At 35.8% G+C, this 25,928-nt stretch overlaps 1 protein-coding gene across 1 annotated transcript in view; it reads right to left on the bottom strand.

The window, feature by feature from the left end:
- Nucleotides 1-3,326: 3,326 nt before the first annotated feature.
- Nucleotides 3,327-25,928, bottom strand: part of LOC120629542 (unconventional myosin-XV) — a 144,030-nt gene continuing 121,428 nt past the window's right edge. The window contains exons 24-32 of the mRNA XM_039898500.1: nucleotides 16,061-16,319; nucleotides 14,622-14,776; nucleotides 13,951-14,089; nucleotides 10,715-10,843; nucleotides 9,714-9,938; nucleotides 8,507-8,785; nucleotides 7,005-7,184; nucleotides 6,108-6,270; nucleotides 3,327-5,291 (exon numbers count right to left, since the gene is read on the bottom strand). Of these exons, the coding sequence (XP_039754434.1) occupies nucleotides 5,275-5,291; nucleotides 6,108-6,270; nucleotides 7,005-7,184; nucleotides 8,507-8,785; nucleotides 9,714-9,938; nucleotides 10,715-10,843; nucleotides 13,951-14,089; nucleotides 14,622-14,776; nucleotides 16,061-16,319 (1,546 nt within the window). The 3' untranslated portion in view covers nucleotides 3,327-5,274. The remainder of the gene's footprint in view (nucleotides 5,292-6,107; nucleotides 6,271-7,004; nucleotides 7,185-8,506; nucleotides 8,786-9,713; nucleotides 9,939-10,714; nucleotides 10,844-13,950; nucleotides 14,090-14,621; nucleotides 14,777-16,060; nucleotides 16,320-25,928) is intronic.

Genomic DNA, 25,928 nt, shown 5'->3' on the forward strand with positions numbered 1-25,928 from the left:
TGCTAAAAATAGCACTTCTGTAAAAAAATATTTAACCTCACTTGGATATGGCTCGATGGCAATTCATTTACAGTCAAAGTGATTATACTCTGGAATGGATTGCCAAGGGTAATTAGACAGTCTAAATCATTAAGCATCTTCAAAAGTCGTTTAAAAGAATATTGTTTATGTGCCGATTCATAATGTTATATATGTGCTTTGTATGTAATTATATATATATATATAAGCGCGAAGCTGAAGTGACAATGGGCGGGGCACATAGTTCTGAGAAAGGATGGACATTGCGGTCCCCAGGTGCTAGAATGGCAGCCCCGCACTGGTAAGTCCAGCGTTAGTCGACCTCCAACGAGGTGGACAGACGACATTAAGCGCGTCGCAGAAATCCGCTGGATCCAAGCAGCACAAAACCGTGAATTTGGAACTCCCTACAAACGACCTATATCGTGCAGTGGACGTCTATCGGTTGGTTTTGTTTTTTTTTTATTGTACTACAAGTTAGCCCTTGACTGCAGTCACACCTAGTAGGTGATGATATAGTCTAAGATGGTAGCGGGCTAACCTGTTAGGGAGTATGGTAGCACAAGTGATATTTCTCATCATCTTCATCATCATATCAACCCATTACCGCCCCACTACAAGGCACGGGTCTCCTCCCACACTGAGAAGGGGTTAAGGCCCTAGTTCACCACGCTGGCCCTGTGTATTAGTGGACTCCACACACCTTTAAGAACATTATCGAGAACCGGCATATTTCAGGCATGCAGATTTCCTCATGATGGTTTCGGTCACCGTTAAAGCAAGTGATATTCTAATTACTTAAAAAACGCACCTAACTAAGAGATGTTAGAGGCTGGGATTCCGTGCTGGGCTATCACCGTTACCGTGATATTTGTAATACAGTCCAATACCCTATAACTGTGCGCAGGAACACCTATTCGGAACACTAAAGCGCTTAGCGGCACGTCTATGCCGGTAGGGTGGTAACTAGCCGTAGCCGTAGCTTCCCAGACCCGAGAAAATTCAGAAATTATTAATTCCTAAATTGCTCGTGCCGGGAATCGAACCTGGGAATTCCCACTTAAATTCACAGCGTTCACCGTTGCGCCAGGCAGGTCGTCATTATATGATGATGATGATAAAAATTGAAATAATGGAGCTTTGAACCCGGAACATTCGCACCGCTGCGTCAGAGGTTGCCGAAGAACCTCAAGTTCATATTTCTTTAACGTCGCGTCGCGGATATTAACCATGGCATTGACTACACAAAGAAATTTAGATGGACGTTAAACTATTATTTTTTGACTTAAAAGGTTAGAACGCAATGCATGGAACTACATCGCAAAACTGCGCGACACTTGCCGACCAAAGATTTGTCGTGTCGTATGAGCTTTAGATTTTTGTGATCGAGCTTGATCGGGAGGGACAGTTTATTTCTACTCCATGCTTATTTTTGCCGTGAAACTGCCGTCTTAAGTCCGTGATTGCCGTTGTAATAACAGACAAATGAGACAGGCACACCTACGAACCAAGATGGACACAGCTCGGCACTTTCAAAAATTAAAAATTCAAAAAATTCAATTTTTTTTATTTCAAGTAGGCCTCATATAAGCACTTTTGAAACGTCAAGTCTGTCTGTTTGTAGTGACTCTACCATCTGTTCGGTAGGCAGATTCTACCGAGAAGAAGCCGGCAAGAAACTCAGCAGTTGCTCTTTTCCAACGTCAACAATTTACATTTTAACATTCATTTTTCTATCTTGTGAGAGATGAAAGCGGAGCCGGTTGCTTCCAAGCAACCTTGTCATTACGTCGTTACTTGTAGGACGTGTTCCTTGCATGCCATGCGAAGTGTTGTTCTTTTTTAATATAATATAACCCAATATTTCTAACATTTTATAGGCGATGTTTTTGAAGTGAAACTTCTTTAGAATCGTTGTGATTTCAAACCGGATGCAACGGAAAAAACGACAGGTAAAAGACACAAATACAAAAATGTGTAGGAATCAGCAGGCGAGAGAATGAGATAGAACACATGTGTTCAATGCATGTGTTTGCGCCTGCGTATTAGAAAGTTTTAGTATAAGTGTGTTGATTGTTGATGAATTTTTGATTTTATTGAAATATAAATGAGATAGAATACATTACACATTTTGTTTCGTATTTAAGTTACCAAGGAAACCGAATAATTTTAAGATAAAGAAAAAAAACACATAAACGTATAGGACAGAGTGAGATAGAAAACATTATACCTTTTTTAACTATTCTAGTTTTCATGGAAACTAATTACTAAACCTTACATTTATGCTCCTAATAGTTCTGATACTTACTCTACATCCAACTTAATCTCTCGTAGGATACTTTTCAGAAGTTACAATTCTGCCGTGTGTAAATAATTTGCACAGGATTTCTTTCCTCTTACCATCAGTTTTATTGCTCTAACCAGGTTTCAATTATTCTAACCAGATTGCTCTTCGAATAATTTTAAATGGAAATGAGCTCAGTTTGATAGACATAATAAGCGAAAACCCCATTAAACTTAGTCACCACATTACAAAAGTTTATCTATGAGATAATCTAGTGAACAATGGGCGACAAAAAGCTGTATAATAATTATGTAGGTATTAAAGAAATCTAAATAATGTAAAGTTATTCCAATTCTAGAGGAACTTGACTGTGTTGCCGTGCAAGTTATGAAGTTTATTGCATATGCAATAGGGTCAGGACTAAGGCTACTGTGGTATTGTAGAGATTTTTTTATTCCATAGTTATGGTTTCTGGGTGTCCCCGAATACTAAACCCTGTATGCAGTGTGGAACGCCCTCCAGCCCTGTGGACAGATGACCTTCAAAAGGTGACTGGAAGCGGCTGGATGAGAAAGGCGGAATACCGTGTCTAGTGGCGCGCTCTTGGAAAGAAAATAGTCAGCAGACGACGCTTGTGGGCCGTTTGAAGTATGTATTTTGTTGTTAGATTCCCATCCACCCACACTCATGCAGACACACATACGTATACATGCAGACACTGAGTGTATGTGTTCGGGCACTGCAAGTTTTGTTGGCGTGTCAAAATAAAATTTAAAATATTATCTATGTTCCAATACTAAAAACAGATCTGATACAGGTTTTATACTTCTAAGGTCTTATCCGTTACTACGTGAACAATTATTTTTAAATTTCTATTTATTTTAATTTTACTCTTTAAAATAAGGTGGTGCCGTACGTTGGTTACATAGAACTTGAAACTGCTTAAAATAACGGGTAATTAAGAAAAAAAATCAAGATATTTGAAAAATAAAGTTTTATTTGTATCTACAATATATTCATACATCGTTTTATTAAATATATTACATGACAACGAAATAACTCATTTTATATGCAAATAAACATGACTCCGACCGCCGTGGTCTTTGGGAAATTAGATTAAGATAATAAATTTGTTTAAATATACTTATATATAATTTTTAAACATTTATTCGAGTTATTCTAATAAAAGACCAGGGGCTTTATAACAAAAACCGAATTAATACTTTCGATTTTCTTTTTTAAAAGCTTTTAAAGAAAGAATTAAAAAAATGTATATTTAAAACTGTACGTTAGGTCTTGTTTACAAAGTTTATTATTTGGTTTAGTTTAGTTGCCTTGTAGAGATCGCTTTTAAGCGATAAGGCCGCCTATTGTACCTTTTATTTTTTTATTTTGTGTTTTTTTTGTTCTAATTCTATGTATTTGGTGTACAATAAAGTGTATTTTTATTTGATTTGATATTTATTAGGTCCAAACTTTTATTCCTTTTTGACTTTCATCATTAACTAAATGTTAAAATTGATCGCCGTTACGACTGTAATCAGCTGAGACTCCATGTCGGCAATGGCAAAAAGGCGCTGCCTACTCAATGATTTAAATCAACTATATTTCCTTTAAACGTTTAAAATCAATCAATTCAACATTATTATAAAGTAATCGGAATGGATATTCAAATAACAGCCCCTGGTTTTATTTTAATATAGCACCTTTTTCCATACACGAAGGAAGACTTTTATTAATACAATAATTGTTAGAAACTAGACTCTAGCTAAATAAGTAGTGATGGTCGAATCTAAAACTGAACACTTCTCCATTAGACATGATTATTTTCAGATTATTCTTATATTTGATAGGCAACTCTCTTGCCAAACGCAAAACTAAAAATATTTGTATTCTTACAAAATGTAAGAATACAAATATTTTTAGTTTTTTTTATTTAAATTATTGTACTTTAAATATACAAAATTTAATACAAGACCTTCTGCTTTCATAAGGACAACCAATTTTGCGAACAGCCTAGTAGGTACTGGCATTCCTAGCAGGGAGCATGCGCTTTTGAAGTAAAGACATCCGCCTTGTCGTGCGTTTGCGCAATACACTAGCAGATTCGGACCAAATTCACAAATACCCACCTAATATGACGAACTATTTTTTTTTGTATTAAAAACGTCTACCGTATTATGTTATTTACCTCAGTATAAATACATATGAGGGGAACTCAGTTCTAAATTAGACCATATCTACACCTATTAATTCTTATCAAACTTTGTCGACGGAAATGAAAGTAATATGAATTCCATTAACAAAATTTATGTTATTATATTTCTACTTACACACTACAATAATTTCTTTATTGGAATGATTGTGTAATATATTATTTTATAATGAATATTAAATGGATAGCTAAGCGCTACATTTTGAATAATTAGTATGTTTACATGCAAATAAAAAAAAGGATTATTCTTTAACAAAACCAGTTAAAAAATATTTCGCGGTTTCAAGTCTTTTTGAGCATTACAAAAAAGTGAAACAAACAATGTTGTCGTAGTAAAAAAATACCATAATGAATATATGATTGAATTAACATTGAATCAATAATTATCTTGTATCAATAATCTTGAATAATTGCAGAACTTAACAATTATGTTGTTAAATTCCTATAACTTCAGTATATTTTTCCAAAATATATTATGTATGTTTTATACACTAAACTACCCTAGCAGATTAAAACTTTCTACAATATTCCAATAAAACATGACTAAAATGAAAATAGAAAATAACAGTTCAAAAAATATATTTTTTAAATCTTATAGCAGTCCTATTCTCATTTTAATCTCCTATTAATATAATTTAAAAACACTTAAGTACATATTTCCACAACCAGATCAGAAAGGACGGATTTTATTGATGCGTCAACTGTACTTGTGTTGTGTAGACAATTGTTTGAGTCCATTAGTCGTCGTGGACGCAACTCACTGGCTGCCGAACGCTGAAACAAAATGATACTTATTGCAAGGCTTTCAAGTATAATTTTAAGAATCAAACTAAGAGCTGACTCTTATTTAGCCTATGGTGAATTAGTCGGGAGTGTTCTTAGCTATATTTTTACGAAAATCTATCCAAGATGGCCGCAACCACAAGATGGCGGATTACATATTTTTTCGCAAGTTTTTCAATATGTGTATCAAATGAAAGGGCTTCATAAGTAGAACACACTATGACAAATTTTAAATCCAAGATGGCCGCCACTACAAAATGTCAAATTACAGTTAGTTAGTTAATTATATGTACTTTTGAAATTATACTTCTTTAGCGGCGTTAGGAAAAATTCATGGAAGTGAAATTATACGATGTAACGAAATGCGCACGCACACGGTTACACGATTTTAACGGGATGAAGTTAGTCGCTAAACCGAGGGATTTGGTACTATTTTGGAACGATCGTAGCCTTACGCCACTAGTTACCTTACGTCACTAGTTACCTTGGGTCACTAGTTACCTTTGTTCACTAGTTACCTTAGGTCACTAGTTACCTTACGTCACTAGTTACCTTACGTCACTAGTTACCTTACGTCACTAGTTACCTTACGTCACTAGTTACCTTACGTCACTAGTTACCTTACGTCACTAGTTACCTTACGTCACTAGTTACCTTACGTCACTAGTTACCTTACGTCACTAGTTACCTTACGTCACTAGTTACCTTACGTCACTAGTTACCTTTGGTCACTAGTTACCTTTGGTCACTAGTTACCTTAGGTCACTAGTTACCTTAGGTCACTAGTTACCTTACGTCATTAGTTACCTGAGTCGAGGCGTTGGTCCCGCTGGTCACGTTGGAGCGCGATGTACTGCCGGATGAGGCGCGCCACCTCGTGCGCCTGTTCCGCCTGCAGTCGCGTCACCCTCTGCTGCAGCAACGAGCCGCACTTCACATCCAGGAACAGAGTGCCGTCTTCTGACCGCACCTGACATACATTCATGTTGGTTAGATATTGGATAGAAGCAGGCGTTACTTTGCGGAAATCCTTGACATACTATAAATGGACCAAGTGAAGGCCGCAATCGAGACTCCTCTACATGAATGAGCAAGAAAGGCGACCGGTCGAGAAGAGTGGCGACGGATTGTAAAGCGAGCCACAGCACCCAGATGACGACCACGACCAGTCTGCCTAGACTGTAACGACTAAGAAGATGATATATTATGAAAATTAAGCTTAATTTTCTACACTCCGCAAAATATGACGGCCGATTGGCGCAGTGGTCATCGACTCTGCTTTCTGGGTCTAACAACAGGCAAATGTTTATGTGATGAACATAAATGTTTTTCAGTGTCTGGGTGTTTTTATGTATATTATAAGTTTTTATGTATGGTCATAAAAATATTCATCAGTCATCTGAGTAACCATAACACAAGCTACGCTTTCTTTGGGGCTAAATGGCGATGTGTGTATTATCGTAGTATATTTATTTATTTATTAAAAAGAGGAGAATCCGTATGGTGTAATTTACAAGTTCTTCAATCCCTTATACTCCAAACCAAACAGATATCCTACGGAATGATGATTTCGAAAATTCCAACAATGTCTTTATTCCTTCCTGAGTCTACCAGTGGAAATTAATCAATTTATGTGACCCACAACCCACCCACTGCCCACACTGTGATGTAATAGAATGAGATGGGATGGGACAGTTGTCTCACCTTCCTGGTGGAGATGAGCTCTGCGTAAGGCCAGCTGGCGTCGGTGTCGTGGGTGGCGGGGTGCAGGAGGTGTACGCCGCGCCGGTTGAGCGCCAGCACGAACTCGCGCCACTCGCCCGCGCCGCCCACGCGCCGCACCGCGAAGAACGACGAGCCGAACAGCGGCCAGCGTGACAGCACCTGACACACACACATTTTTTTTTTATTTTTTTTATTTATTTATTTAAGGGACAATCAACAGGTTACAACAACAACTCTTAAAAACTAAACAAAAAATGAAAAAAACATATAAATGTAATATTGTAGACCCACTTAAAGACTGCCACAACTTGCAAATAAAAACTATATTGTCAGTTAGAAGGAGAAAAAACGATTAAGAGAGACATGAGAGTACTTATAAGCTATAAGATCCATCAGGCTGTGACATAAGCTTGACGAATCTAGCACATTATGTAACACACGATGGTCCGGGATGTCGAGAGAGGTCGCCTGAAAATCAGCGCTGTAGCAGTTATCTCTAAACCACTGCTACAACATAACGCTGAGGCGATACTCTGTTTGGGAGAAACAACAAGACAGATATGTCACTGCCAACATAGAATCATATTTGTTACTTTATTTAATTTTTATTTAGTATGATAGGTACATACTATTAACTGACGTTAATCAAAATAATAAATAATGTAATACATCGGTGCTGTCTTTAACCTACTGCGAAATAACGAAACTACTATGTAGCTAAGTTCGTTTTCCGTCTGCGTTCATTACGTTTTTTTTTACAAATCACGCGGGAACCGTTTTTTAACCTGGGATAAAAAGTAGCCAATGTTACTCTCCGACCTTAAAACTAACTGTATGTTGAAAAACAAGTTGACCGATTCCTTAGTATGTGTTCCTTAGTCCTCATTGATATGTTTTTGTGTAGCGTGCACTCTATATGTTAAGACCTATGTGTTGTTTGTTTTTCCCAAATAAAAATATTTATTATTATTATTCGAGATTTACTCTCACGCCAGTGTACAAAATAAATACATATAATGAGCCAAAGCAACATTAATATACTTACTTAGTTACATAAATTAATACACTTAAATATACATTACGGAGGGCGGAGGATTACACCCCGTTATTATTATTATTTATTCGTCGTGATTATTTAGCGTTGACTTGTCGTGCATATAAAGAGTATAAATAAAAAAAAAACTAAATTGAACACTTCTTTGATTGGAGTCTTATTATTATCTCACATTTGTCGATACTACCGCGGTATGTACCCGTTGAACTATATTCAATAAATGTAGTTTAACCACGAGCTTCTTAGTTTAAAAATGTTATTACTTCAGTTTTTTAAAACGTTAATAACTTCCAATAGTGACAAAGCGGAGCTGTGATCGAACCCGGGAACACAAGTTTGAATACATCGCGCTCATCGTTGCGCCAGGTCGTCAAAATTTGTTATGGCGATATGATGATGTAGTCATCATATAGTTTAAAAAAATTACCTGTAGAACTTTGGATTTAGCTGCAGCCGGGGTAAGAGTCCTCACTGTGGGCCACTCAGCAGTGACCCAGGACGCCCATTTCGCTGGCCTGGGCTCCCTCAACGCCAACAGCGGTTTGGGTAGGAGGAACTTAAGGTCCCTCGGGTGCGGCGCGTCCGGTAGACCGGCAGCTCGATGGAGTAATGCAGCTACTAGGGCCGCGTCCCGAAGCACTCCAGCTGCCGGAGCGCCACCTCCAGGAAGTACTAGCAAGAGTCCTTCCAGGTAATCGGGAGCCACCTGTGAATTTCCAAATATTAAACTTATCTCATCTCATTTTGACAGCGGATTGGCGCAGTGGGGAGTGACCCTGCTTTCTGAGTGCAAGGCTGTAAGTTCGACTCATACAACTGGATAATGTTTATAGTGATGAAAAATGTTTTTCCGAGTCTAGGTGTTTATCTGTATACTATAAGTATGTATTTATGTATGAATGAATGAAATAATACACTTTTGTTGTACACCACATAAACATATAGAAAAACTGTAAAATAAAAATGTAACGCGAAGTATACAATTTGGCGGTCTTATCGCTACATAGCGATCTTGTCAAGGCAACCATTGGCGTAAACACAGCTCAAGAAGAGAGGTAGGTGGTGCATATAAATAAACATGTATTAGCATATATGTATACCTTTAATAACATTACAATATTATAAATAGATACTGATAATGAATATGTACCTATACCTATATAATAATTCTACAGTATATTATTCATTAATAAATTAGTTCCCATAACACTCACGCTTTTTGACTAGTATGTTAAGAGTAGCGCTGTTTCATAATATATATACCTTATTCATTTAAAGAATTAGTTTTGTTTTTATTTTATAAGTAGAGCCACTACGAACAGACAGACTTGACGCTTGAAAAGAGCTTATAGAGCAAGCCTACTTGAAGTAAATGAATTTAATTAATTATTTATCTATTTTATTTATTTATTTAGTATCTATGACCCATCACTACACACAACACTATAACATAAATAGAATAATTAAAAACCAAACTAAATAAAATAAAAACTTACAGTAAATACCTATTAATATGGAATTTAAAAAAAAAGTTAAAATTTCTGCGTCCAGGCAGTCCTACGTGGGGTTTAATATAGGACTTGTAAATTGGAGAGTCGTATCGATTTATTAATGCAGTATTTTTTTTTAATTACCTGGTTAAATAGCACTTCAGTGTAGAGCGGCGGTGCGTCCGAGCGCAGAGGGTGGTGCCACACAGAGCGGCAGAAGATGAGGTAGAAGGGGTGGTGGGCCCTCTGCAACTCCGTGGTGACGTCCAGCACGTACTCGTCGCCCGCCAGCGGCATCGTCAGCGCATCGCCAGCTACGATACAGTACAGAGAGAACTCCGCACGCTCTGCCTCGCTGGTGACGCCGATCTGAAATAGATCATTACAATAGTATTTTGTTTTATGTATTTAGCTATTTGAATGTAGGCTTATAATAGTTTTACATCACCTCCGTGTTTTACAATCGTATTTTCTAGTATTATCCGTGTATTACAATACATCACAATAGTATTTTGTTAATGTATTTGTATTCAGCTATTTGAATGTAGGTTTATAATAATTTTACATCATCATCCGTTCTCGCTCATGTTGTCCTTATCCTAAGGTTGCTTGGCAGAGATCGCTACTAAGCGATAAGGCCGCCTTCTGTATTCTATTTCTATTATTCTTTTATTTCCCTAACTTCATAGTGGTGTACAAATAAATAGTTCAATAAATAATAATGAATCAATTAAATATTTTGTGGTTACACTTGTGTACCGTCGACCTTATACCATCGTTGCTAGAGTGGCCTACGAAACTTTAATACCGTGGGTAAACAGCAAAAATGGTCAGTTATTTTCGGAGAACGTATAAAGTCTCGCCTGATTTATTCCTCGGCTTCGATCCCGCTCGCTAACAGTTTTTTAATACCACCTGCAGTGTAAAACACAATTTACCATACTTGTTTCATAATGTACTATTATGGAAGTAGCAGTAAAGCTTTTTGTCTCCAAAATAAACCACCATGCTTATGTCTATCGGTGCAGCATAGCTGTGTTATTTACCGGTGCCGATGTAATTAAAGGCACATGAGGCTTAATTGATGATCACAGTAGCTTCGCAGTAGTAGAATAAGAAATGTTTGGGCAGCTATGTTAACTCACCAGTTCGCAAAGTTCGTTGACGATGTCTTGCACGACTGTCGCACAACGCGTGTTCACTACGCGTTCCGCTCCTCCGGGTAGCCTGTACAGCTGTCGCCTCGCAGACCTCCCCGCAGACACCGCGGTCACCTGGTAATTAAATGGATAGCTTTCATTTTTCGCTCTTTATTCGACGTTTTTGCGTAAATTTGCAGTGTTATAAGTATCTGTGTATGTGTGTGTGTTTGTGTCTGCTCTGGCATCCTATTTCCCGTATGGATGAGCACATTTTGATTTAACCGATTTACGTTTGAAGGTGAACTAGTCGGTATGGTTCTTAGCTATGTTTGATGAAAATAGGTCAAAGATGGGTGCCGCCACAAAATGGCGGATTAAATATTTTACTACTACCTCAATACTACTACAAATATCAAATCTAAAAATATCAAATGAAAGGGCTTGGCTAATAGAATATGTACATTATACGGGAGAACAAAGCTTTAAAAAAAAAAAACCTCTTTTTTGCACTGAATAAAGTTAAGTACCCACCTTTTAGTATTACATATTGCACCTTGCACGGTTTTTTTTATAAGGAAACCTTAAAACTGAAGCCACATCCAATGTCGATTCTCAACACAGGTCAATGTAACTTAAAATCAAAATTATACATTTCATAGAACATAGGTGAAAAAATTATCCAAAAGAGGGATAGTAACAAATTAAATCAGTGGATAAGAGTATATTCAAAAAGAAGTACTAATACTTGCCCAGGAAAGACCATATTTTTTTATTTTAAGTATTATATTAAAGCATTCATGAGATGTATTAATCCGAAATAAACGAAAGTTACATTGGTTTCTACTGCCTAAAGATCTAAGAATGTTTTGCCAATTCAATTGTAAAAATAATGATTACACACACAAGTTACACAACCTGTTTCCGCCTTAAGTCCCATCAACAGTGACGGCAAATGGTAGTTAAATTTACAAAGAGTGATCAAATCATCTAGTTAGTGTCAAAATATTTAGTTGCGCAAGTCACATAATTGGAGTTCCTGAATAGAATATAGCAATTCAAAGACTTGGTTGCTTAATTATGCAATACAATCTATGCAGTAGGAACTTTGTAAAAAAGTCGGCAAAGTTGTCGCTAGCTGTCTAAACTAGAACATTGATTGGTATATTTTGTACTAGCTATTGCCCGCGACTTTGTCTGCTTTTGATTTTGTTTTTTGATATGGCATACAATTTAGTTGTAGTTCTAAGGAAGTTTAAAGTATTCAGTATCTCTAAGCCTTAAATGAGGGGTTTGCTGTTGTCCGCTGAGGAGTTCTGTCCTCAATCTCCAACCACATTCATCAGATCTACACAAAGTTTGGGCAAAATGAAACACATATTATAACCTCTATAGTACAAATAATTATTTAAATCGGTTATAATTTGTTGGAGTTATGGTGTAAAATCGTCAAACACTTTCATCCCCTCTCCCAAAGGAAGTGAGCATAATGTCGGGATAAAAAGTATTCTATATTACTTCTAAAACTTCCAAGAATATGTGTACAAAGTTTCATGAGGATCGGTTAAGTAGTTTTGCGTGAAAGCGTAACAAACAAACTTACATTGACCTTTATAATATTAGTAGGGATTTGTAATCTGAATATGAAAAACCAGAACAAAAACCAAATGCTCTCACCTTGATCGACTTGAGATAAGATGTTAAAATTTATTCGAGTCGACGATTTTTTTCCAAAATCGTATTTTAATTTTGCATTACATTTCAAGGACACTGTTATTTCTAATAAGCGGTGATAGCCCAGTGGGTAGGAGCTCGACTTTACTTTCGGGGGGCCGAGTTCGAATCCCAGCATGCTCCTCTAATTTTTCTAAGTTATTTGCGTTTAAGCAATTAAAAATATCCCTTGCGTCTTCGGTGTAGAAAAACATTTCGAGGAAAGAGTTCAACATAATTTTCTCAAAGGTGTGTGAAGTCCACCAATTTGCACTGAGCCAGCGTGGTGGACTACGGCCTTAACCCATTCTCAATGTGGCAGGATACCCGTGGCCGGTATTGGGTTGATATGACGACGGTGATGATCTAAAGTTTTAAATTGGAAACCAAAGAACTAAAGAACAAAAAGCTAATTAACGAAATAATTTGATAAAATATATTTGAGTAGATTGTTCTAAGCCTTGTTCAAGAATTAAATAGCTAATGTTGCCACTATTAAATGCGTAGGTGTAATAATAAGAAACTTTGATGTCTAACGCAAAATTTGTAGAACTCTGGGTGAGAAGGAAAATGTATACATGACCTTGATAAGTGACAGATATTTCGGTAAAGTTTGCGTTCTTCGTTCAGTTTAGGCTCTATCAAAGGTGTGTCAACTCCTAATAGGACATTCACAATGCATTCAGCAAAGCTGATATAGTCCTGAGGCTGTTCAAAGATTTAACGAGCCCGATACAAAATTAAGTTCAATCTATCAAGCCATGTTCCTTTAGTTAAATGCACCATTATAGAATGAAATAAGTTGAATCTATATATTTCTATCTTTAAATTCTTAAAAATCTATGTGAGTAATATCAGAAATCTCTGTACATAAATATATTGTAGTCTCTAAAGGTTTATGAGAGTTGCTACCCAGTTCCTATTTTACCCAACCACGCTTTTTAATATTAATAGATATTGTTTTTATGTACTTTTTGTGGTGTGCAATAAAATTAAATTCATTCATATATTAATAGCGGGCAAACGAGCAAGTTGGTCTCCTAATGTTAAGTGATCACCACCGCACACTGCAGTACCAGAGCAGCCACCGATGTGTGGCCGGCTTTAAGGAGTTTGTTTATCCACCTCTTAAATAACCCTAGATTGTATTTTGGAGGGAACAAGGGAGCTAACATCTCTTCGGTGCCTCAGCAGGGCTAGCACGGGCGGGAGATAAAAATTATATATTTTTTTATTATATTTCCCGATTATATCCCCTGACAAGGGATATAATTAACGTGCCCACCTGCAAAATCACATGGAATAGGAGAAGTTTATCCCCGTTTATTAATACACATATATTATTTGGATATTATTTCCACTTGTGCGCCAGTGCTCTGAGATTTGATAAAGCTGCGGGAGAAGATACATTTATATCCTTTCCCCAGGGATATAATTGTATTTGCCCATGCTAGCTGTGGGACTCTAAACTGCAAGTAACTATACCCACGTTAATATAATGGAATGAGTTTAAGGTGCATTAGTCAAACCTCTTCGACACTGGGAACATTCTTCCTTCCCCCACATCTCAGCGTCTTCCTGAAGTTGGCGAGGCACACAGCAGCCGTTCCTTGGCAAGGTCGTCGCCTGTCCGCTGCGGCAGCTGATAGGTATTCCACAAGGAACGGTCTGGAAAGGAGAACCATTCGTTAAAGCCTGAAAGCAACTGGTATCCATGCTCCTGGAAATCTCCAAATCAATCGTCCTATATCCAGTAATACATCTATAGATTACAGATAAATAAATAAATATACTACGACAATACACACATCGCTATCTAGCCCCAAAGTAATCGTAGCTTGTGGTATGGGTACTAAGATAGCTATGTAATTCACATAAATTCTTATAATATGCAGATAAACATCCAGACACTGAAAAACATTCATGTTCATAACACAAACATTTTTCCAGTTGTGGGAATCGAAACCACGGCCTTGGACGCGGAAAACAGGGTTACTGCCCACTGCGCCAACTGGCTGTCAAATAGATTGAATATAAAAAATTGACGTTAGAATATAAACCGTTTACCGTTCAAATATAAATATACAGCATTGACAACTCAAACTGGTACACTTGCACTGTCTTTTCTTAAGCCTGTATTAAAATTTAGCATCAGGTAAAATGACAGATTATTTACTTAATGGTGAATTATTAATAATACCTGAGCGTTTCGGAGCAGGTAAAGTAAGATGCAAGTATGGACATTAGTCTCCAGGCACGTTGGCACGAGTCTTGAGTGGCGGAGCGGTTTGAGGTGGTCTGTTTCATTAGCTGGCAGTACACCTCATCACGCAGCTCCGGTACTGAGTGGCAGTGCTAAGAAACAGAAAAACAATTGAGATTATTTTAATGTTTTTGGATTTGAGATGGAACCTCATATTCGTTTGGAATAGAATCTAGAAGAAGAAGAAATACTTTCTTGCACGTAAAACATGTAAACAATGTAGACATGCAAAGGCGGCCTTATTGCTGCAAGCAATCTCTTACAGGCAGCCTTTGTAGACTTACAGCAAGACAACGAGTGTTAAAATATATACATAAATATCAAAATAATACAATTACTTTGATAATAATTTCAATAAATTTACGTAATATATTAATATAAAGTATACATAATTTATATAAATATATAACATATATAATAAGTAGATTTTAATACATAATTAGTATAAGAAATTTATTATAAATAGAATAGAATAGAAATAGAATAGAATCTAGGTTTGGTTATTTAAAAGTATACCAAGATGGCGGTGATTAAGTACCTAATAATTATTATGATATTACGAGTAATAAAGTTCATCGTCTCATTTTAGATTCTGTTTCGAAAGAATGTGAGGATATTCAATGTCCATCTACCTAAACCTATTCTATCTAATTTACCTAAATCTATAAACTTTATTGACATTACATCATTTCATTAATAATGAAATAACACTTTTTTTCTGTTTCACGTCTATTAGCCTGAACTGAAGGGATACTAAATACCTATAAATTACTTATTCTAATAATACGAATCCTTTATTCCTTGAAATATCTAAAGATAAATTAACTACAAAGCACAAATCTAAATTCAATTTATTTATTTTTGCATTCCACTCTCCGTGGCAGATTGTTGTACTGCTATTATTACCTCCTCAATCTGTGCAAATAAATGAATTTGAATTTAGAATTGAAGTGAAACATATACATACATTAATAAAATACTCTCAGCGGCTTTCTGTAAGAGTTAATGAAGGTACTTCAAAAAATACAATAAGGTATAAATTATTAATAATATAACAATTTTTTCTAGTGTCATATAAAAATTGGTATGTTTTTATTATATTGGATAGAAGCAGGCGTTACTTTGCGGAATTCTATGATATTTTACGAAAATTAAGCTTAATTTGCTATACCTACTCCACGATAATAAGGAGAATTTGTATGATGCCATTATAATTTTTACAATCGTTATACTCCACACCAAACAGATAATTCAGCAAATCTTTGGCCAACAATGATTTATATGGCCCGATACAGATACCTTGATCCACTAGTCAGGGATATTCTTAAATAATAAAGTTTGTTAATCCGCAGTAAATCTAAGAAGTTGTTTCTCACCATAAGGACGGTGTAAACGCATTTAACTTCAGTCATATCCTGGTGTATGGCCCTCTCAGCCGGCTGTAGGTCGCCGCAGTACGCTCGGATACACGTAAAGCACTCCAACGCGGGAGGGGATAAGGCTGCTGGAAGTCGCAGCAACGGCGCACGAAGCGGCGTCGCCTGCCACTTGACAACGTCTGTTTGAGCCTTCCATGTCCACTCGTTTCGTTTCGCCTTGCTCTTTAGCGACGAGTCGGCTTTTAGTATTTCTAATCTGTGAAAAAGGATAGCAAATAAACAAGTGCTTATATATCACTAGGTGTTAAATAAATAAAATAAATAAATAAATATACTACGACAATACACACATCGCCACCTAGCCCCAAAGTAAGCATAGCTTGTGTTATGGGACTGATGAATATTTTTATGAATAATATACATAAATACTTAGAATATACATTTAAACACCGAGACACTGAAAAACATTCATGCTTATCACACAAACATTTTCCAGGTGCGCGTTGTGTTTACGGTGTTGCGCGTTTATTACCGGCTTTTGACTAAGGTAATCGATAAAGAAGCTTGGGTGTGAATGATTGCTCCAACCAGGTTGCTCTTCTAATAATTTTAAATGACAATGTGAGATGGTGATATCATAAAAAATATTATTAAAATATAAAGCCTGCATTTCCAGTCGGGAAACTTGATCATCAAAATAATATAAATATTGTATTATACGTATAAATATTAGTAGGTTATTTTTTTATGATTCTGTAATTACTATTATCAAATATATTATTTAATATAAAACAATAAAGTCAATTTATAAACAGTGTTCAAGTTCAGTAATTTCACGTGTATGTATTATTATATTATTATTATTAATATATATAAGTATGTATTTAAAGGTTACTATACAATTGATGAATAATAACAAGGTTGCTTGGTAGCATCCGGCTCCGCTTTCGTCTCTTACAAGATAGAAAAATGAATTTTAAAATGTAAAATGTAAATTGTTGATGTTGGAAAAGAGCAATGCTGAGGTTTTTGCCGGCTTCTTCTCGGTAGAATCTGCCTTCCGAACCGGTGGTAGAGTCACTACACAAAGGTGATTTTTCCATATGATAAAACATAAGATGTTTATTTCTCAACTGAAACGAAGACGCCTGATGGTGCCGGGTGGCCTATTGATTGCTTATAATGATCTAAATTTCGCACCTCCTATCGAAAGTTTCGTAGAAAAAGAAAATGTGTTAGATCAACCGTATCAAACGCATATGTAGTTAGGTGCATGAAATACCTGTAGCGTATAATAGAATAGGCAATCTTGTCGGTCGAGTGCTGCATTTAATAATACAAAAATAAGTTGACATTGTATGTCAATTACAGTTAACATACAAAAATGGAAATGGACATACAGGAAAAGTTGAGTGTCCTCACCAACTAGTACCCACTACACCCACCCACACCCACGCTTTTAAAAAGCAGTTTTTTTTTTTTTTGTTTTTTTTTTAAATAGTGCCTGTAATAACTCCGGCAACCACTGCTGCTATGCTGCTTAGCGGCAGCATTCTGCATAGTGTCACTTCCCCGGATGAGCTCTGTCACCAGTCGTAGTGACTACCACTGGTTTGGAGCTGCCTTCTACCAAATAAAAGCTGGGAACAAATTCGTCAGTTACTCGTCATTACAATTTAACAATCATAGTTCTATCTTGTGTTCGATGAAAGCGGCGCGGATTGCTTTTGAGTAACCTTGTCATTAAGAAATCAGTTGTAAGTAACCTCGCATTAACTAAATATTAATAGTAATCGGAAAATATATAATCGGAAGCGGTGATAGCCCAGTGTGACTTCAACATTTCGGGGTGCCGAGTCCGAATCCTAGCACGCACCTTTTGAAGTTATGTGCGTTTTAAGCAATTAAAAATCACTTGCTTCAACGGTGAAGGAAAAAGGCATGCGTGAGAGTTCTCCATAATTTTCTCAAAGGTGTGTGGAGTCCACCAATCCGTAGCTTAGAACAAAACTTGTTATTACTTATATTTAGATTTACTTTTAGTTATTACCTGTTTTGTGTTCCTAATAACAATAAACAATAAACAACAATAAACTAGGCCAGCGTGGTGGACTACGCCCTTAACCCCTTCTCATTGTGGGAGTACCCGTGCTCTGTAGAAGACCGGTAATGATTTGATATGATGAATAGTAATCAAAGTATAAATAGATAGATATATAGAAAGTCTTTATTGCACATACAGAAAAAACGAAACAAATTAAACAAAAAAGCTAAATAAAAATATATGCACAAAGGCGGCCTTATCGCTCGAAGCGATCTCCTCCAGACAACCATTGGTTGATGAAGCATGTCATATTAATCGAACACAAATACACGTTCCCACTCACGCACACACACACACAAGTCATAAAGTTACGAGGCATTCATTGGTATTAATAAATTCGGCCCTACGAGTACTAAACCGAGTAAAAGTGCGAAATTTGGAAAACATAAAAGGTATAAAAGTGAAATAAATAAGCACGAGTGTTGAAGAGGTTACTTAACGCGAGCCAAGTTAAGTAACCAGCTTTCGAATGTTATATTTCGCGTTATCATCGCGGATCTCAGTAATGAATTAAATACCTAAATAATTCATTATTTGGTGACTTGCTGAAACAGTGTGCCATCTTCTCTCGTTGCTCTATAGTCAAGTGTTAAACTGTAAGCTAAAGTAAAGCTTTCATCAAATATTTATGTAGGTGATTGTTTGAGTTTTTTTTTTTCTTTTTTCAATATTAATAGCGGGCAAACGAGCAAGTGGGACATGTGATGGTAAGTGATCACCGCCGCCCATAAACATCTGCAGCACCAGAGGAGCCACCGATGCGTTGCTGGCTTTAAAAATTTTCAGAATTTTCAGACTTCAGAATTTTGTTCCTGCTTCAATATTCTACTACAGAACAGTACCTACTAGATACTAGTATAGACTGAAGAGATTTCCACACCCCGAGGTTTGGTTCCCAGCTGAGCTAGTATGGGCAGGGTAATTCTTTTTCCCCGTGGAAAGAACAAAATGTTATCTTGTCTCACACTTTTATCAACTCTCCGAGCTCACAAGTGGAAAAAATATCGAAATAAACGCTTAACAAAAAGCAAAGCTTTGACGGCCGATTGGCGCAGTTTGCGACCCTGCTTTCTGAGTGCAAGGCCGTGGGTTCGATTCCCACAACTGGAAAATGTTTGTGTGATGAGCATGAATGTTTTTCAGGGTGTGGGTGTTTATATGGATATTATAAGAATGTATGTGTATTATATAGCCATCTTAGTACCCATACCACAAGCTACGATTACTTTGGGGCTAGATAGCGATGTGTGTATTGTCGTAGTATATTTTTTTTTTTTTTTTATCTGTAATCTATAGATGTATTACTTGATACACGACGATTGATTTGAAGATATGTATTTTGTTAGTATTTATGTATATTATTTATATATATAATCTCTTTAGCTATAGATATCTTTGTATTTTTTTATTGGCATAAGGGTGAAAGGCATTGAAGGTATAGTGATAACACAAGCACATTAACGCCGTTAAAGAGTCAATAATTTTCCGTGTTTCAATACAATCATTATGTTGTTGTGTTACATCGTGAGCTCCGCGAACAATTAGCTATTATATATCCGTGTTTTCTTTTATTCACGACAATTAAAATGAGCCGACTATACCATAGACGCATACAATACAAATAGCTTGTACAGACAGGGAAAAAAATGTTGATGGCGAGAGATTACTCGTGTCATTATCATCTGCTTGATTATGTTCTGCTGTATGTATTTAAGGGTAGTAGTTTATTAGTTAAAATAAGGCATCATAATATATCTATATATATATTTTTTTTTTTTAATAAATAAAATATACTAGAATTTGCCTTTAAAATAATACATAACTTTAAAACTTACGTAATTTATGCTCTAGGGCACATTAAAATAACTCGCACTCAAATATCATAACATTATTTAATTCTTCGTTTAAAATGCTAATTTTTATTTTTTCCACACAAATAAACCTCTCACAAAATTACTCGACGCAGATACGAATTAACACTTTTAAACACATTTTTTGAGATAATTATGATTATATTTACATAGGAATTCTACCGATCAAAAGTTTTAATTATTACCTAATATTATATCTACCAACGAGAATGCTACTCATACTAGAATTTTAAAAATTTGTCACCAGTTCATATCAAGAGCGTTTTAAGTTGTATCGATACTTATAATCAAACTGTAACTGGTCGAATTCTGTTCACTGAAAATATATACCGCAGCCAAAACTGTGGTGTTTTCATTTTGTCAGACGGTCTGTCTGTATCCATCAACTTAAGGCGTAGGTGTTAAGCCTCATGCGCCTGTTATAACATCGGCAACGACACCCTTCAGACCGGAACACAGCATTGCAACAATGCTTAACGGCAGAATAATAAATAAGCATGGCGATAGAACTTCCCCGGACGAGATCTGCCACAAAAATCTCTATTACTTCTAGAAATTATATATTGATGCTCGTAGAATATTTTGTTGCTGACGGTACATTGCATGTGTAAGTTTAGCATATTTTATAAGGCGTAACCGATTTGCGTTCAAATAAGCATTCGAATGGCGGAAGGGTGTTCACCGTAGGTAAACTTGTAACAATAGCAATTCTTGCCCACGTTTACTGGGAAATGGAATTGCACTTTTCATCGCTTACGAATTTAATACTTTATTAGGAACATTTAATACTATGAGGTAGGTTACCTGTTTTTTATTTTTATATGTTTTCTTTTGACTTACTGAGATAAAGTTAATGCATGGTTTGTTTTGTTTTCAATTATGTCGAAAAAACTTTTTATAAAAACCGCTAAAATAATTTTAGTAACCCGTTGCACGCACTGGTTTCGTTTTACTCATGAGATTTTTCTTCTTCTTTTGCTTTTTTGGTTTTTAGATATATAAAGATGATAAAAAAGTAAATTTATTATTTAAACAACGCTATACTTATTATATTTATATGCTTTTCCAATATAAGACGTATCGAGTCTAAAGTTCATGGCGCTTGCATATTTGACACCGGGTCAAAAATGTGTAAATATTTTTTTTAGTTTTACAGTCAAAACCCATTCTGCATGTTGCCAAGACATATTTTTGGAAATAAGGCTAGGGCTGAGCTATGTAAATTTTATGAATGAATGTATGAATGAATGTATGAATGAATATACTTTTATTGCAGACCACATAAAAAAGAAAAGTTTATCAAAACAACGTATACAATTTGGCGGCCTTATCGCTTCATAGCGATTTGTTCCTTGCAACCAATGGGAAAGATAACAAATACAAAAAATAGTTAGGTGGTACATATATCCATATACCTATTAAATAAATATATATATAGTATATTTGTAACTAAAGTATGTTATAACTATTCTCATTCGAAATTAGTGATCAAAATGCAGATGTGTGTGTATTGTGGTACTATATTTCTTATTTATTTATTATTACAGAATATGGTCTCGGTTTAACTGTATCTTAAGTTTGAGTCAAGTCAAAGTACTCTATAGATATCAAACGGCCTTAGTCACATTACAAAATAAAACTATCTTTGAATAAAAAATCAAGTCAATCTGTTCCACAGGTATTCTGATGCTTACTAGGGTCTCCACAACCTGTATCATTTACAATTTAAGAAACGAAATAAAGTTTTATTATTTTTATTATTATAATTTATTATTTGTTACTGCGTTAAATAAGGACCTACCCAATTTTTAACACGAATAAGTACGAAATGTGGATTTGCTTTGATACAACCAATCTGAGATCATAAACGCCGCGTGTTTTAAAATAAACTTGTTTAAAAATAAATTACCCCTTGAATTTTGATGATTCAGCATTTATAAAGTCCGCTTTCTTCTCTATAATTGGCTAGGTGAGTGATAATACTCTGATTGTACAACAGCGATAAATATACCAGGCGGTTTATGTTTTGAGAAACAACTTAAAACGTGTAACTTATTTATTTATATCTTTAGTATACTTACAGAGAGCGCGCGAAATGTTGGTGCATTTCGAGCATAATGCGTACGTAATCGAGTGAAAATAGTGGTAATCTTCCCCTGTAAAACACGCTCGTGATACAGAACTGGTGTCAAATTTGGAGAAATTGTAATATGAGTAGCCTACTCGTAGGTATTTATAATATTAAGTAATAGTTAAAACTTTTTATTGTTATAATTATATATTTATATCTTAATATATATAAATCTCCTGTCACGATGTTTGTCCGCGATGGACGCCTAAACAATTAACCGATTTAAAATTAAATTGGCACACCATGAGCAGTCTGGTCCAACTTAAGAGATAGGATAGCTTAGATCTTTAATTATAGTTGCAATTTTATTTTATTGCAAATTATTTGTCTATAATTAATTGACAGTCACATGTTATATATATATATATACTACTATACTCATTTAAGGCTTAGCGATACTGAATACTTACAAAATCAAACGCAGACGTAGTCGCGGGCCACAGCTAGTAATTATATATTTCTATCTATAATAACTATCTCAAAAAAAGTGTTAATTTTGTGAGAGGTTGGGAGAAGGATTTGTTTGGAATAAACAAAGATTTGTATTTTAAATGAAGAGTTAAACAATTTTATTATATTTGAATGTAAGTTATTTTTAATGTGTTCATATATAACGTATATAACGCACGCATATATAACGTATGTTTTAAAGTTATGTATTGTTTTAAAGGCTAATCAGATTAATGGTAGTCGTAAGTATTTTAACAAAAAAGTACTTAGTATACTCTTAAAAGCTCACTCAAGGCATGGTCAAGAGAGTGGTCTTAGAACTTAAAGGTCATGGATTCAGTACCCACCTCAAAAGTAATTTGCTCACATTCCTGGCTTCATAGTTATTTTATAGCAAGCTAGTTTCAACTGGCAACTATGCCCATTTCCAGGATGAAAGCTGTATGTTCCTATTTTCATGAAGATCGGTGCAGTAGTTGAGCCAAACCAAGCTAAGCTTATAAACAGACATACTTTCGTATTTATCATATTAACATGAACTAGCTCTTGCCGCAAATACCTCTGCGTTTGTTTCGGTTTTTGATTTCCTCGGGAGCAGTATGATTTTCCCTACGCTAAAAAGGACCTTTTTTTTTTCGCGTTGGAAAAGCTCTATGTCTACCTCTGTCCTTTTGGGCAGGACAGAGGTTATGTGGGATTCGTTTACCAGAACTAAAAACCAGCAAGGCATGCTCACGTTAGGCTTGAGTAGACGTCCGGGGACCTTCTGCAAACCACATATTATGTGCCAAATGTATTTAAGATCGGTGAAGTATTGAGGCAAACTTAGGTAACAAGAAACAAACAGAAACATTAAAGACAATTTTAAATGCCCCGCTAATTTCATTATAAAGGACTGCAACGTGGTAAATATTTCAAGTCAATCTCTATCAATTTCAAAGATTTTGAGTTTCTAGTACAATATGTGGACACTATCATACGGATGCTGATTTTATATATCCACATAAAGATAAATAGCTATTTTTCCTTGCTCGGAATATGGATGTCCGACCTAAGTCAACAAGGCTTCCGGTGTACCTAAGTAAAGCAAAAAGATACTGCTGTGGAAGAGTCACGCTACAAAAAATACCTACTGCTCAAATCACCGAAGTAGATATAATTTGAACAATGGACATTATGATTATGATAAAAATAAGAAAGTGTCTTTGTTATATTTAACTCGTGAATTTATTTAAATTAGCAACTTTCAACGCATAAAACAATAAGTAATCCACTTTTAATTTCTTCTTTGAATTATGTAACTGTGCGGTAAAATGGCGATTGCGTAAAGTTTGTGTCAGTGTACTAAAGGATAAGTTATCTTTTATTTGTTATTGAATTAAAAATATATAAAAACATAGCTCATTGCCCAGATCACTGCAAGATTACGTTAAATAGAGACAAGAATTGCTCAATTAAACAATCACTTCACAAGAACCAACCGCGACACTATAAAAGACCACTGATAAAAAAAAACAATAAAATGGACTGTAAAAAGAACCTCACAGGTATTTGTTGATTTCGTCACTGTCGTCGGCGTCGCCAGCCTCTGACAAACTGTCACCCGACATGTCGGCCGGCACTTCAGTGTGAACCGACATTTTGTTTTGACCGCTGATACGATACTGAACGCAGTTCGCGCCAATCAGCGAAAGTATCCAAACGGAAAGGAGTCACGAATAACTTTGCATTTTAATGCTGTTAACAGACGAACCAACTTTGTTGGTGTCGAGTGCGTTCATCATATTCGGCCCGACTACTGAGCGAACAGTGGGGTGGTTAAGACAGGGTCCTTGGCCGTACGACTGTTAGTAACTAGGTGATATTGCAATTGCCAATCTGCCTTTTCAGTGATCATATCTGATTCTGAACTGATTGGCTATCTTCTCATATTATTAATTAATATTAGAAATTCATATCCAACTGGTTGGGCCGATAGGAGAAATAATTTACCATGATATAGTGAAGGGAAGAGTTAAGATATAATTCATTGGATTTATCAAAATCAGTAGATCTTAATAGCAAAATACATGAAATTGAAATAAGTTCGTTAAAAGAATAGCAGTAGGACGTACTTTGAATGAATATGAATAAATGTTTAATATAAATCATATACCAAAAATGCAAATGCAATAAAACAAGTACTTTTTGGCGGCCTTATCGCTAGATAGCACAAAATCAGGCCACCAAATGCGTAAAAGAAAATGCCATATATGCACAAGGTCGATGCCAACCAAGTTGGATTATCTGTAAGCAGCATTAATATGGTTTTTGCGTAAAGGCGCCAACGAAATAGCTCTATCGGTGCTCGCGAGCCGTTAGTCATAACATTAAGCGTTTATTGTCCTTTTTTTAATTTATTTATGGCTTCTTAATTAAATAACAGCCATTATTTCAAATCTAGGTTACGTTACTATTTATGAACAGTAGCAACCAGTTTTATTTGATCTGTGTTCGAAAAAATAACATAATCGGTAAACATTTATGTAAGGGAGTATTTGATTTGCAATCATGTTTTAGTGTTAAATATTGTCCCCTGAAGATCAATTATATGTTAATGTCATTTGACGTGATAAGAGTTATACCTATGGAAATATGCTTTTCACACCCCTCGCTCAACAAAGCCTAGAATTGAAAGGTCACTGTAGGCCAATACATCCTATAGGCTTAGTGGGTAAGTAATGTGGAGTCCCTAGATTTTATGATTTGAATAAGGAACATCGCACACTGCTTTTCTGAATAAAATTTGTTTATTCTAAAATTGCTATCTCGCTCTTTCTTATGATGGCGTCCCTGTCCCTCACCAGCGCCTGTGAAGCGCAACCATAGAGTATAGATTGTAAAAAAACCCTCCGTAACTTGACTTTATTGCCTCGCAAGGTGTGAAAAGTAGAGTATTCAACTCAGGGTTAAAGTTGCCTCCGTTTCGGGCGCTATTAAACCCTTGCTACATTCAGGATTCTGGATGCAAAACCCTCGCTGCGCTCGGGGGTTACTCTAGAATCCCTCACGTAAATAATAGTAAATCCGTTACGTAAGATATTGGCTTCACCCCTTTGTTGAACAATCTACACTGGGGAACTGTCTCGCGGACAATACAGGACTTTATGATTTCTGTTCTTTTTCTGGTTTTGTCTGGATTTGGTCTTGACTTGTTTAATGGACCCTTGGAAGGGCAAAGGAAAGCCAAGCGATTGAGTGTTCCGCTAGTCGCTATGACCGTTGCTGATACGCCCGTTACCATCTTAAGACAATCATAAGTAACTAGTG

The sequence above is a fragment of the Pararge aegeria genome, chromosome 14 (genome assembly GCF_905163445.1).
Source record: "Pararge aegeria chromosome 14, ilParAegt1.1, whole genome shotgun sequence".
NCBI lineage: Eukaryota > Metazoa > Arthropoda > Insecta > Lepidoptera > Nymphalidae > Pararge > Pararge aegeria.